Source organism: Aethalodelphis obliquidens, unplaced genomic scaffold (assembly GCF_003676395.1).
Source record: "Aethalodelphis obliquidens isolate GAN/ISIS:26980383/991018 unplaced genomic scaffold, ASM367639v1 scaffold95, whole genome shotgun sequence".
NCBI classification, from domain to species: Eukaryota; Metazoa; Chordata; class Mammalia; order Artiodactyla; family Delphinidae; genus Aethalodelphis; species Aethalodelphis obliquidens.
This window is the reverse complement of record NW_020838039.1, coordinates 3,656,893-3,669,864: the sequence shown is the minus strand read 5'-3', so window position 1 is coordinate 3,669,864 and position 12,972 is coordinate 3,656,893. Positions and strand designations below refer to the sequence as shown.

The window sequence follows — 12,972 nt, the reverse complement described above, 5'->3', positions numbered from 1 at the left end:
ATTAGAACTCTCATGCCTAACGTGCTTTTTCATATCCTCCTATTTTGCAAGAAAGCACATTTACCCCAAAGCTTCAGTCTGTTCATTTTAGCACCAGTTCCGTGTTAAGACATTACTCTGAAATGTCAGCAGTTCTCTGCATCTCGTGATCCCATACTAGTGCCAACAAAGCAAAGTGAATGATTACTGATTAACAATGGAAATGAATTCTGTCCTTAAAAGACAATAGTATATTAAAAAAATTTCAAGTCTAGTCTGTTTGTGCTCTCCATGTGCCTTGCTTCTCCGGTCACTTATAACCTAGATATAGACTTCTGACAAGGGATGCTTAAGCAGTTTCAGCCCTAATCTTCAATTCTGGATCAAGTCACTATTAACATTAATTCACCCAGCCTTTACATCTCAGATTAGATTACTAGGGTTTCTAGCTTGTTCTGATACCCACTGCGTTCTACTCTTACCCTCTCTGCTGTTCTAGCCCTGTTTATACCTCAGTTATGGTAATTAGGCCTCTGTTCTAACACTTCTGGAGATTCCTAGTCTGGTCCCTGCCTGGTGTCTTCCTAGTACTGGGACGCCTACTTTCGATTATCAGTCCCAATCCCAAGGACTGGTATCAGGCCATTATCTAGAGTCCAGTACCCAGACAGAATTCTCTGGCAGCCAATCATATAAATATATGTATAAATTTATGAACTCACTCATTAATTTATCTCTCTCTCTCTCAATTCTATGTGCTTCTTCACCTTGAATTCCCATTAGCAATAGATTGTGCAGATTGTTCTCTGCCTGTTCTATCCCTGACATGGGCTACCAAAGAGAACTTTTTCTCAAACACCTGTAGTTTAGGTGAGATTGGCTCTAACATGCAGCAAACTTTCAAATGTGGACTCATTCTAGTCTGTCCTGTATAACAGTAAGCTCGGCCCTACTCTAAAACTTGGCCATGCTCTGTCATATCACAAATACAATAAAACTCTATCAAATCTTGAGATATGGTAAAAGTATACAAACGTAACATAATTTAGAAACAAAACAAACAAATGAGAAATTTTTTCTAAATGGTATGAATTGGAAACTTTGTAATACAGTGATATTAAAATAACATCATATGAATCCTGGACATTTACATGCCAAAATTTTTTTTTAAATCATCAGATTATAATTTCTAAAACTAGAGAAAAAAAAATCACATTTTATAACTATATTCTATTATAGCATACAGAAATGACCATTTCATTCCCAAGAGTTCAAGCAGAAATTTCTTGACACAAAACAAATAAGGTACATCAAAACAATAAAGTATATACATCTAATCATATAAATTAGTATCTCTTTTGATCAATGCTGAATTCTTCTTTATGAAACATGATTAAATTTCTAATTCCATCTATTGCCAAAAAATGGGATTCCCATTATTTTCTCCAAAGTCTAGCTTTGTTATTAATAGTATATCCTCATTAAAGGTGTTTCCCCTCCTGGCTTTCTCTACCTTGATTCCTAACTAAAGATCAAGTTACAAATGGGATCATTATGGACATAACAAAAAACTGCAAAATAGCCCAAGATTCAAGGAAAAAGGTGTGTGTATTTACCTCAGGCCTCTTACAAGCCAAGAGGGCTGCAGTAAGAACAAGTACAATGGATAATAAGGAACTCCAAATACTGTGGCTAGAAAGGAAAGCCAATAAAACCTCAAAGCAGATGTCGTTACCACATTATTTAATAATTATCTGTTCATAAACTAAACTAGTTTACTAGCTCTGTGAATGGAGAAATAGTATCTTATCATCTTATTATTTTCAGAACCCAAAGCAGACAGTTAATATTCTCTTGTTGAATGAAAAAAAAACAAAAAAAATCAAGGATTCAGATGGCTAGTAAAACAGTGTCAAATGTACTCATCTTACAGTGTAATAAAGCCACTGTGGAATGACAACTGCCAGGCAGGACCTTACTCGAAGAAAACCAAGTATAATGTGAGTCCTAAGTCCCATTTCCCCAAAACACTCCGTACTAGTCGATAAACACAAGGCAAAATGTAGCTCACATGATGGATTAATTTCATCTGCTTTTAACTATTCACCAGGTAATTATTTCCCTCTATTCTAACTTAATATTACTATAACACTTTCCTCAAACACTATGTTTAATATTTATCTTTTAAAAATTCACCTTACTACTTGTTTACATTGGTAGGACTTCTCTATTTCAGTCATCTGGCCAATTTATCTTCTAAATTGCTGTTCATAGACATTTTCTAGTGATTTGAAGTCCCAAGAGGAAAATAATAATGAAATTTAGTTTTAACTGTAACTCCAATAAGCTATAGCATTTTTTACTAGTCACTCTGCCATCTTTAAACTTTTTTTAAATAAAAACAGGACTTTCTTATTGATCTCTTAATGATAATTGATGACAAAATGCAAGTCTAACTCAAAACCTGTGCATAGTACTTAACTCTGCTACTTAGAAAAATGAGATAAAAAAAATTTAATACAAATCAGTGTCACCATTACGTTAATCATGTAAGAGCATTTCTAAACTTTAACAAAACACAAGAAAGCACATCCAGGTGTGATTACTATCTATAATGTATGCTTGCTTAATGTTAAATAACAGGACCAAATTAACAATTAGGTCCTGAAATGCAACCAGTCTTCTTCCATTAAAATAGCACTCACTGGCTTCCCTGGGGGCGCAGTGGTTGAGAGTCCGCCTGCCGATGCAGGAGACACGGGTTCGTGCCCCGGTCTGGGAAGATCCCACATGCCGCAGAGCGGCTGGGCCCGTGAGCCATGGCCGCTGAGCCTGCGCGTCCGGAGCCTGTGCTCCGCAACGGGAGAGGCCACAACAGTGAGAGGCCCACGTACCGCGAAAAAAAAAAAAATAGCACTCACTGAACAGAACTTCACTGGACTGGAATGATGCTTTGTTGGATGACATTAGGATATGCAAAGCAACTATTAAATTCTGCACTAAAGTGGGCGTCAACAAGCAGAGTAGCAAGAAGAAAGGTTAGAATATGGGGATCCTTTTAAAGATCTCTTAATGCCGGCAAACAGCAGTCAAAAAATGGCTCATTTCTGATGAATGCATTAGGCTGAGAAAAATCAGAGTTCATGAAAATCCATAAAGAGAAAAAAGAATAAGCTTTCTAAGAAAGACACAATACCCCTAGCTACGAATAGACATCACTAGTATTATCATCTCAGAAAGGCTATTCAGCACATTTTCCCCCTGCCCTCTCCCAACTACACAAGTGCATGTTGGTGCAATGGTGGCCTTAATGCCTTTTCCACAGCTGCCATGTCGTGTCAGGATTCCCCATATCCTCCTTAAAGTATAAACACCTATGCCAACGCATGTGGTGGTTATGTAACCTAACTCAAGCGGGGAATCACTGAACTTATTTACTCTGGTGATTCAGATTTAAATCTAGGTCTCTGTGGAAAAGGAGGCAAAGAATACAAATGCATGTTATGACACCATTTTTCATTAATATTTATTGTATAACTGAAGCAAACTCAACATTTTCTGCTCTTTTATAAGTTTGACGAAGAAACGAGCTTTCGGAAATGCTCCAGGTTTGACTAGGTATAGGTCAGCATCTGCTAGACTGAATGACTTGGGCAGAACAAGTCCCTTTTACAGGGAACTCTTTATTTTCTCTCTCTCTCCCTGTTCCCCCCTCATGGTGTTTCCACTCACCCACACTGTCCTTTCCCTTCCTTCTCCAGCCTTTGCTTTAAGCCCACCACCAATAGCTACCTCTTAGCAATGCTGAAGTTCACAATGTCAAGATAATTTTTTCAATGCTACTTCACTCTGAGATAATAAAAATACTTTAAACAGTGGTCAGACTTCAGAAATAATAAAACAGCAACAAATCAGTTTTCATCTTGACCAAAGAGGTAACTCATCTAATTTATTTCTGGACTTAGCAAATGAAATGAAATACATAAAGCATGTCTGTCATCAATCCAACAGATCAAGTTATCTTTAAAAAGAATACATGCTAGGGAAGTCATATTTAGTACAATTTTCATGGTGACCTAGTTGTAAAATGCTTCAGGAGCAAAGCTAAGGTTTTCATGTTAAAAATATGTTTTCTTCTAAATGTTTTACTTTATCCTTATTCCTTTTCTTCATTACTTAAATAATAAATTCAGACTAATTTTTTTCCCAAGAGACCTCATCTGATTCATTGATGGTGAAATCGATTGATTTTATAATTTTCTGTAATTCTGATATAAGTAAATCTCACAGTTTTCACCAAGGAATTTCTACCAATCCACCTGATATTCAGATCAAACCTCATCTTAGGGTTACCCTAAGCATTTCAACTAAAAGTAATCTTTCTACTCTCTAAGTATCCACAGAACTTCTGTACCCCTCAGACAGACTAATCACATACTGTTCAATTATTTATGCATCCATCTTATCCCCATTATATTATAAAGTTATTGAGAGCAGGACTATCCATGTCTTAAAACATCCATATATCTACCAGAGTACTCAGGACAGCACACAATAAAACATTTAATAAATAATTAGGAAAAGAGTATAGAATTATTAATATACATTATAGCATCATTTGAGAATCTACTTACAGTGTATTATCATTTTGGGAAATAAGAAGTAGGCTCCCAGAGCAAGTTGAATACAATAAAATTATTAGGCAATCAATCGACAATGATATTTCTAAAAATAACTGAGTTTATTTTTATTTCATACTTGTTTACTTAACTGTGGCATTTATCATCTAAATCACTGTGTTTTAATGAGCAGTGTGCCACAGGAAAAGAACTTGGGCTTTAGAGTCAGAGAAACCCAGGCTTTAATCAAGAAGAACTGATTATGAATTTACTGAGGGATTTCTAGGACAAAGAGAATAAGGAAACATAAAAAAACATATTATCATTCTTTCACTTGATAATGAAGTCTTAGAATTCCTAGGAGTGACAGTAAACATTTATTTTCTTAAGACTTACAGCCATTTGCGTAGTTACCTGTTGCCCTTTTCACAGAAAATTAAGGGAAGAAACAGACCCTTGGTCTGCTGGCCCATGGAAACAAAGTATAGAATCTAACCTCTTCACTCTCTGGGGAGAACAAAAATATCAACATTCTTGTATTTGTCAACATTTTTCAAGGCTAGCAAGATCACTGTGCTTTTAGTAATAAAGTATATAAATCAGTATTGTACTATAGTCATGTAAGATATTACCACTGGTCAAGAGTGATAGGTGAAGGGTACATGGGACTCTACTATTTTCGCAACTTACTGTGAGTTTATAATTTCTTCAAAATTTAAAAAATATATCAGTAAGGTAATGCAGTTTGAACAAATGTTAGGGAAATTAAAACAAGTAAGCTGCTTTTCTAAACTCAAACACTCAAAATCTACTAAGAAATCTGGATATTTTGAGAAGATACTTGTGGGATTCTTTTTAAAGTGTTGAGTCCTATATATTTACAATAATTAATCACCTTGCTTATATAATTTATAAGCAAAATTTTACTTACATGCTTTTTTTTAGTGGATGCTTTACTTAGGGGAAGGCAATAAACCTAAAAGATTCTGTGCTGATAAACTAGTTGTCCCCCCTAAAGAAAAAATACAAAATAATTTTGGTATGACTTTCTAATATTAGATAATGACTGTGTACCAGATTCCTACTTTTCTTAGGCTAATATTAAATTAATTGGCCTCCGTGAAGTCCATACTGGCTGGAGAACAGAGGGACACAACTAGGAAGAAACATTATACAGGAAGAGGAAGCTGGGCCTGGCAGATTCATCAAGTGTTGAAGATATACCTATCAAAGGTATGTCAAAGGGCTTCCCTGGTGGCGCAGTGGTTGAGAGTCCGCCTGCCGATGCAGGGGATGCGGGTTCGTGCCCCGGTCCGGGAAGATCCCACATGCCGCGGAGCGCCTGGGCCCGTGAGCCACGGCCGCTGAGCCTGCGCATCTGGAGCCTGTGCTCCGCAACGGGAGAGGTCTCAGCAGTGAGAGGCCCGCGTACCGCAAAAAAAAAAATGGAGGGAAAATGACTCATATCACTAAAAAACATTACTTTAAATATTCTTCCTCAAGTCTTTACAGCTTCTGCAGATGCAATACTTAGCATCTCCCAATGTCCTTCTCCTGCAGGTTCAAACACATGCAGGTACTGGGGAATCAGACTGAACGAGGAAGGCTGAGATGTAAGGACGGAGGGATTCGCAGTTACCGTTAACAATTCTAGGCTTAAGATGATAAACTAGATGTTCCAGTGTTGAGCGTGTCTGTGCTGGAGCCTGACATTTCTACAACCTCAGTGGTGAGCACAAAACCCCAAAACTCTGCATCCATACAGTCGAATAATACAGCAGCTATGACTGCCTGTTCAACCAAATGAAACACTACAAAATATCGGCTTTATTGCTATACTAGACTTTTCTCACTCTGCAGCGCTTCTGCTTCAGTTGTTTATAGAAGTGATATTCTAGACCTTGTGTCTTGTTTATTAAATAATCAGTGTCTTGTTTATTAAAGATTCAGGGGCCCAGTAATAAAGTAACCTCAAAAATTCCCATTAAAGAAAGGAAAACAGAAATGTGAATGAACAAAAACATTGTGCAATGAATCCTATTTAGCTTGGAGAGAAATTATCTACATTTCTTTATTATTACATTTGTTTAGAATGAATGAATGAGTGAATTTCCTAAGTATTTGGCATTTCTTGAGCATGCAGTTAAAGGAAGGCCATAGGGAAACATGTTAAGGGATTTGCCCATGGTAAACATGTTAAGGGATTTGCCCAAGGGAAGCAGAGGAAAGAGTGAGCAGAGGCTGGCACATGGATGTCCACTCAGTCATTCATCAAGTATTTATTGAGCACCTATTATGCACAGCTCATTGCCCCAGCACTAAATGTACAGCGGTCAGCAAAACAGACAGAATCCACGTCCACATGAGCAATACTCTTGGGTACCTCCTACCCAGTTTTTAATGATTAACACCATTTTCAGCAACATAATTCCACAAGCATTCATCCAATGAAACAGGAATTCAGAGGTTTAAAAGAAAAATCTAGGACCTCCATCTAGGGGGAGGAGACAGATAAATAAAGCAGCTATTAAGTAAAGGTATGACAAAAGGTGCTAAGGGAACACATAGGGGAGGGACAACCAAGTACTACTTCTGGTAAAAGGACCAGCTTCCAGGAAGGAGAGGGTAGCACACTTCAGAAACTTCAAGCAGGAAACAGAACACTTCTCTGTCCATGCAGAGGACACGCTCTAGGCTCAAACTGAGATCAGAAGTCCTTACACTGCCTACAGGGTCCATGGGCCTCCACTACCCTGACCTCAGCTCTCACCTCCCTCCAGCCAACCCCCTACTGTTCTCTAAACACTTCAACACCCTCCTGCTTCAGGGCCTCAGCACCTGCTTTTCTCCCAGATCTAAAACTCTCTCACTCCCTTAAATGCGTTAAACCTCTGCTCAAAAGTCACCTTAACAGAGGGGAACACACATTGTAATATTACATGAAAATCAGCTTTCTAAATATTGAAAAGTAATGCTGCAATTATTCATGGATTAATTCTCCTTACAAGATCTGGGATGACTTCAAAGACTACTTGACTGAATTATTTCAGTCTATTGTTTTCCCTTTACGTCCAAGTAAAAATCGAAGAAATGCTTTATCATTTGAGAATTTTTTAATTCTAAATTTTTCTTAAAGAAACAAAACTTTACCTAGTTTTTTCTAAAACCACATTAAAAAATGTTAACAGCTAAGTATCAGAATTCTCTAATGATGCTTTCTTTTATAAAAGCAATTTTAATAAATGAAAGCCAACTGTACAATAAGAAACTCAAAGAAACATCCTTTAAGTGCTATTGCCTTCATATTGAGATCATGACCAATGACCAGGCCAAAAATTATTTAGCAATGTCTGTCATAAACTTCCTACGCTGGTTCAAATACTATTGAAAGTAAGAATTAATAAGTCAAAAACATTAAAGGAGACCACTAGACATATAACAAACAGCTAAAGTTTTAATAACTGACAATACTAAGTGTTAACAAGGGTGTAGAGCAACTGAAATTTTCTTACGTTGCTTCAGATAAGAATGCAAAACAGTAGTCATTTTGGAAAACAGTTTGGCAGTTCAATACCAAGATTGATAAATATACACTTTTCATAGGACCCAGTAACCCCACTCCTAGGTACAACTCAAGAAAACTGAAAACATTTGTCGTACACACAGACCTGTACATAACTGTTTACAGCAGCTTTATTTATAATCGTCCAAAACGGAGAACTCAAATGTCCAACTCATGAACGGATGAACAAATCGTGGTACCTCAATATAATGGAATGCTACTCAACAATACAAAGGAACAAATTTAGTGGCGTGCTAGGGCTGACTGGTACAGCTTATGAAAGCCCACTGTTAATTTTCAGGAGTTTTGCAAGCTGATTTAGGTAGCTTAACACGGGCCATGATGAGAGTATACACACTGCAATAATTAGCAGATGCTATCAATCAGGGATTGTTTTTTCTTTTCTGGAGAGCAGGCTGTTACAATGTTTATCAGCACACCATTTAAAAAACTACTGATACATGCAACAACTTAATGAATATCAAAAGTATTATGATATATATATGGAATCTAAAAGAAAAAATGGTTCTGAAGAAACTAGGGGCCAGACAGGAATAAAGACACAGACGTGGAGAGTGGACTTGAGGATACGGGGAGGGGGAAGGGTAAGCTGGGATGAAGTGAGAGAGTGGCATGGACATATATACACTACCAAACATAAAATAGATAGCTAGTGGGAAGCAGCCACATAGCACAGGGAGATCAGCTCGGTGCTTTGTGACCACCTAGAGGGGTGGGAGAGGGAGGGTGGGAGGGAAGCTCAAGAGGGACAGGATATGGGGATATGTGTATATGTATGGCTGATTCACTTTGTTATATATAGCAGAAGCTAACACACAATTGTAGAGCAATTATACTCCCATAAAGATGTTGGGAAAAAAAAAAAAGGATTACGATAAATGAAAGAAGACACCAAAGACTACATACTGTATGATTTCATTTATGTGATATTATAAAAGACAACAGGGACATTAATTTGATTAACAGTTGCCAAGGCCTGGAGGTAGAGGGAACAGATTCGCTACAGAGGGGCATGAGAGAACTTTTTGGAGTGATAGAAATGTTTCATATGTTGATTGTGGTGGTAATCAGCCAATTGTATACATCTGCCAAAACTTTTACCACATGTAAATTATACCCAGTAAACCTGACTACAAAAAAATTATAGAGTAGAAGTCATTTATCTCTTAATTCTTTTATGGATGACAAATGCATCACACATACAAAGAGGGAACTGGAACTTAGTGGAAATAGATAACTCACATAAAGAGAAAATGGTAGAAAAAAAAAAGTGAACTTGTAATCACAGGAAGTAAAAAAACAGGGTCGGGATAATCCTGCCAAGAATAATGTAGAAATGGCCCTACTTTGAGTGTCATTCCAGACTAGTATCATTAAGAGAGGTTAGTATCACTAAGGTCTCTTCCTACTCAGTCAGTGGCTCAGAAATCCCGTGATATTTTGTGTTATGACAATGTCAGATCCACTTTTCAACTACAACGAAACATCAATTACTCATTTTAACATCAAGCAAATGCTGTCATTGACTTAGAGCCAAGTGCAGCCTTGTTGTTAGGAGTGCTGGCTCTGACTTTAGACAGTCTGTGCTCAAATGCTGGCCCGCCAGTGGCTATGACTTTGAACAAGCTTCTCTCGATATCTATTTCCCCATCTGTAAAATGGGATTAACATTTTCCTGAGGTTTCAATAAGAATGCATGAAAAATGACTTCTATGTGCTAAACTGTCAATAACAAACATTTCTTATGTATAATTGGAAGTGAAAGATATAAATTATCAAATCTAATCCTAAGAATTTTAATTTTCCTAACATAGGAGATTTATTCTTTAATTATATATCCAGTGGTTCATAATTCTTTGCATACATAGCCAGATCTTTTTGAGAATGTGTTGACTCCATGGACCCTTTCCCCAGAAGAAAATGCTACAGAAATATATGGGAATATATATATTCCCCAGAAATATATGCTACATTCATATGATTCCCAAGGATTCAAGGACCCTCTGAAGCTCATGCATGAAATTAAAAATGCCTGATGTAAACTCTTAAAATTACAAAGTTGAGCAGTGGATTTTAAGAATTGTCAAAGTAGAGAATCCAACTAATATTGAAACAGCACACTGTCATTTACTTTTTTAAAAAAACTTTTCTTTTCCAAGTAAGACCAGAACATCATGTTTCTAATTCATATCTCCTTTCTACAGAAATTTTAAATTACAAGCATAACATTTTTTACATGAATCAATTTCAACTCACAAAAAGACACTAGTAGTAGAAACCTATATTTCTACCAGCCAGAGAATGAATGGTTCATAGTGTAACATGCACCACTGATGCTCAAATATCATAGGAAGGGTTCCCAAGTCAGTCTAATGCAGTATGTATTTTTAAATATCAAAAAAAACTGATTCCTATGCTTAGCGTCCCATGTTAAAGTTTTATTTTTCTTTTCAAGCGAGATTTATATTTTCCTAGACGTACGCACTACTAGCACATCTAGTTTATTTATTTTTTTAATCAAACATATTTTTGGTTGTTTTATGTTGTTTATTTGTTACCCCGTCTGATGGTGGAAACTGTTCCAAACCTGCTATCAAATAATTCCAACCTGGAAATATGCTGCTATCTCAAAGCAAAAGGTTTTGTTTTTCTTTAATTGTTTCGTTTTCATACTACAATAACCACTTGGCACTGACCAACTCATGCCCATCACTGAACAAAAAATAGTTTTTCGCATGCAGTAGCACCATTTTCCCACAGGAAACAACGATTTTTAAGGCACTGGAAGTCGAGGCAAGGGTTCACATACATAGTAAACATCCTTTCAATCGGTTTTATCTGATTATTTCAGTGAAAGGAAAACCTAACACCGTAGATCTCGGAATTCAATGGTAAAAATCAATGAAACGCTGCACCTGAGGATCACACACTGGCCAGGTCTGCCGAATGGCTTTTGGTCGGAAAGGTCACATCTGCTGTTTAAATCCCACAGTAACCGTGAATGTTCGCGATGCCACCACATCCCCCGTACAAGAGAAAAAAAGGGCAAACACACTCCGCGAGAGCATCTCTGGTTGCTTCCACAAACGAAGGTTTCCAGCACAGGGCGTGGGGGTGGGGGGAAGAGCAGGGCTCGGGAATAAGCCAGGAAAGGCCCGCAGTCAGCGAAGACAGCGCCCGAGGGATGGAAGCCTCGCTCGACGGCGCCCGGGGGCGGGGGGCTCCGGAAGCCGAGACCCCGCGGGGTCTGGCTGAGGGACCCGGACCGGACCCCGGTTCCTGTATCGCCAAGTTACGCCCCCACTGCTTACAGGAGGTAGCGTCCAGCCCCCTCCTCCCCCACCCCCCGAACTACCCCAGCATCGCTCCCCACCGACCGCAGCCCTTGACCCCAACCCCGACCCGTCCGCTACGGCGCCCTCTCCAGGCCGCGGTGGAGGACACAGGCCAGGCCGCCAGCCCTGGAGACGGCGGCGGTGGCTCTGGGGCAGCGCTGTCCCGGGGGAGGACGGCAGCTGGGCCGCGGCCTGTCCCCAGGGGCAGCAGGCGCAGGGCCGCGAGTGGGCAGCGCCTCCGCCCCTTACGAACAAAGCGGCCGCGGCGCGCCGGGCGCAGGGCTGGGGGTGGGAGGCGGCGGGCAGGGGGCACTACTCACCGGAGGGCGGGTGGGCGCAGGCTGGCCTGACCCGGAGCGGGACCGGGGCGGGCCGGGCTCCGCGCCGCAGGCGCGCTGGCGACGGGGAGGGGGCGGCGGGCGCGGCGTCCACGGTGGGGCCCGGGAGCCCCGCTGAGGGGGACGAGGCTTCGGGCCGGGATCGATGCTGCGGCCGTGGGGTGCGGGAGCCGGTCGGCCGAGGCGTGCAGCGGCGCTAGGCGGCCAGGGTAGCGACGCCGCCGCCTCTCCCTTCTCCTGCCCCTCTCCCTGCTCCCCTGCGTCCTCCTCCTCGCTGGGTCCCCGCCGCCGCCGCCGCCTCAGCCTCGGCGCTTCTCGGGCTTCTCTTCTCCATCAAGGCCGGGCCGCCCCGCAGGGACCATCCCGGAAAGTGAGGGGCTGTTGCCGTTTCCCGCAGCTGTTGGTGGCCATCTTTAATCCTCCTCCTCCTCCTCCTCCGGCTTTCTCCACCTCCCGCTGGCTGCCTGACTGACTGACTCTGGATCCTCCTCTTTCCCTTCCTGCCCCTCCTACTGAGCCGGCCGCAGAAATTGCAGACGCTCTTCCTCTTAACCCTTCTGTCTTTCCTTCCTCTTTCCTTACTTCCCTTCCCTCTGCTTCCCGCTTTTACCCTTCTCTTACTAGCTGGCTTCGCCCGCTCTTGCAGGCAGCGGGCTCCGATTCTCTTAGCCTGAGTTTGGCCCCCCTTTTCACTCTTGTCCCTCTCTCCCTTCCCTTCCAAGAGGTACACACCCCAGCTTCCTTCCTTTCCCCCGTCCTGCTCTCAGCTGCTCCCGTTTCCCTCTCCCAATCCCAGCCCCTCTCCCGCGGTTCTCACCCTCCTCTGTCCCAATTAGTCCAAAGACTCAGCTAAGAAAGGACAGCTGGGTTCTGCTCTCCTTAACCCTACACCCATTTGCTGGATGCTGTCAGGCAGCGATGGAAGAACGGGAGGCTGGGTTAATTTTACACAAGCTGGAGTACAAAAGGACTGCCCACGCTAGCTGTTCTACTACGCAGCTTTGAAACTCCTGGATGGTGTCGTGTTTGGCTCCGGCCCAATAAAGGACCGAGGCATTGAAGAGCCCAGTCTCGGTTGCCTTCCCTCAGTGACCTTGAGCTGGTCACCTTAAGATTTT

General features: G+C 41.0%; 2 protein-coding genes across 11 annotated transcripts in view; one reads left to right on the top strand and one right to left on the bottom strand.

The window, feature by feature from the left end:
* Window positions 1-11,943, bottom strand: part of WDFY3 (WD repeat and FYVE domain containing 3) — a 264,038-nt gene extending 252,095 nt beyond the window's left edge. For 8 of the 10 annotated variants that reach the window (XM_027095860.1, XM_027095857.1, XM_027095863.1 and 5 more), the window contains exon 1: window positions 11,837-11,937. The gene's annotated coding sequence lies outside the window, so the exon portion shown is untranslated. Of the gene's footprint in view, window positions 1-11,836 lie in introns of all 10 variants that reach the window. The other 2 variants (XM_027095853.1, XM_027095854.1) reach the window with 2 other exon arrangements.
* Window positions 11,944-11,976: 33 nt separating this feature from the next.
* Window positions 11,977-12,433, top strand: LOC113614390 (uncharacterized). The gene has a single exon (XM_027095865.1). The coding sequence runs from the start codon at window positions 12,000-12,002 to the stop codon at window positions 12,324-12,326; it is 327 nt and encodes a 108-aa protein (XP_026951666.1). The 5' UTR covers window positions 11,977-11,999; the 3' UTR covers window positions 12,327-12,433.
* The last annotated feature ends 539 nt before the right edge of the window (window positions 12,434-12,972 follow it).

Excerpts from the sequence above, each read along its gene's own strand:
- LOC113614390 (XM_027095865.1), top strand. The coding sequence starts at position 12,000 with ATGCTGCGGCCGTGGGGTGCGGGAGCCGGTCGGCCGAGGCGTGCAGCG.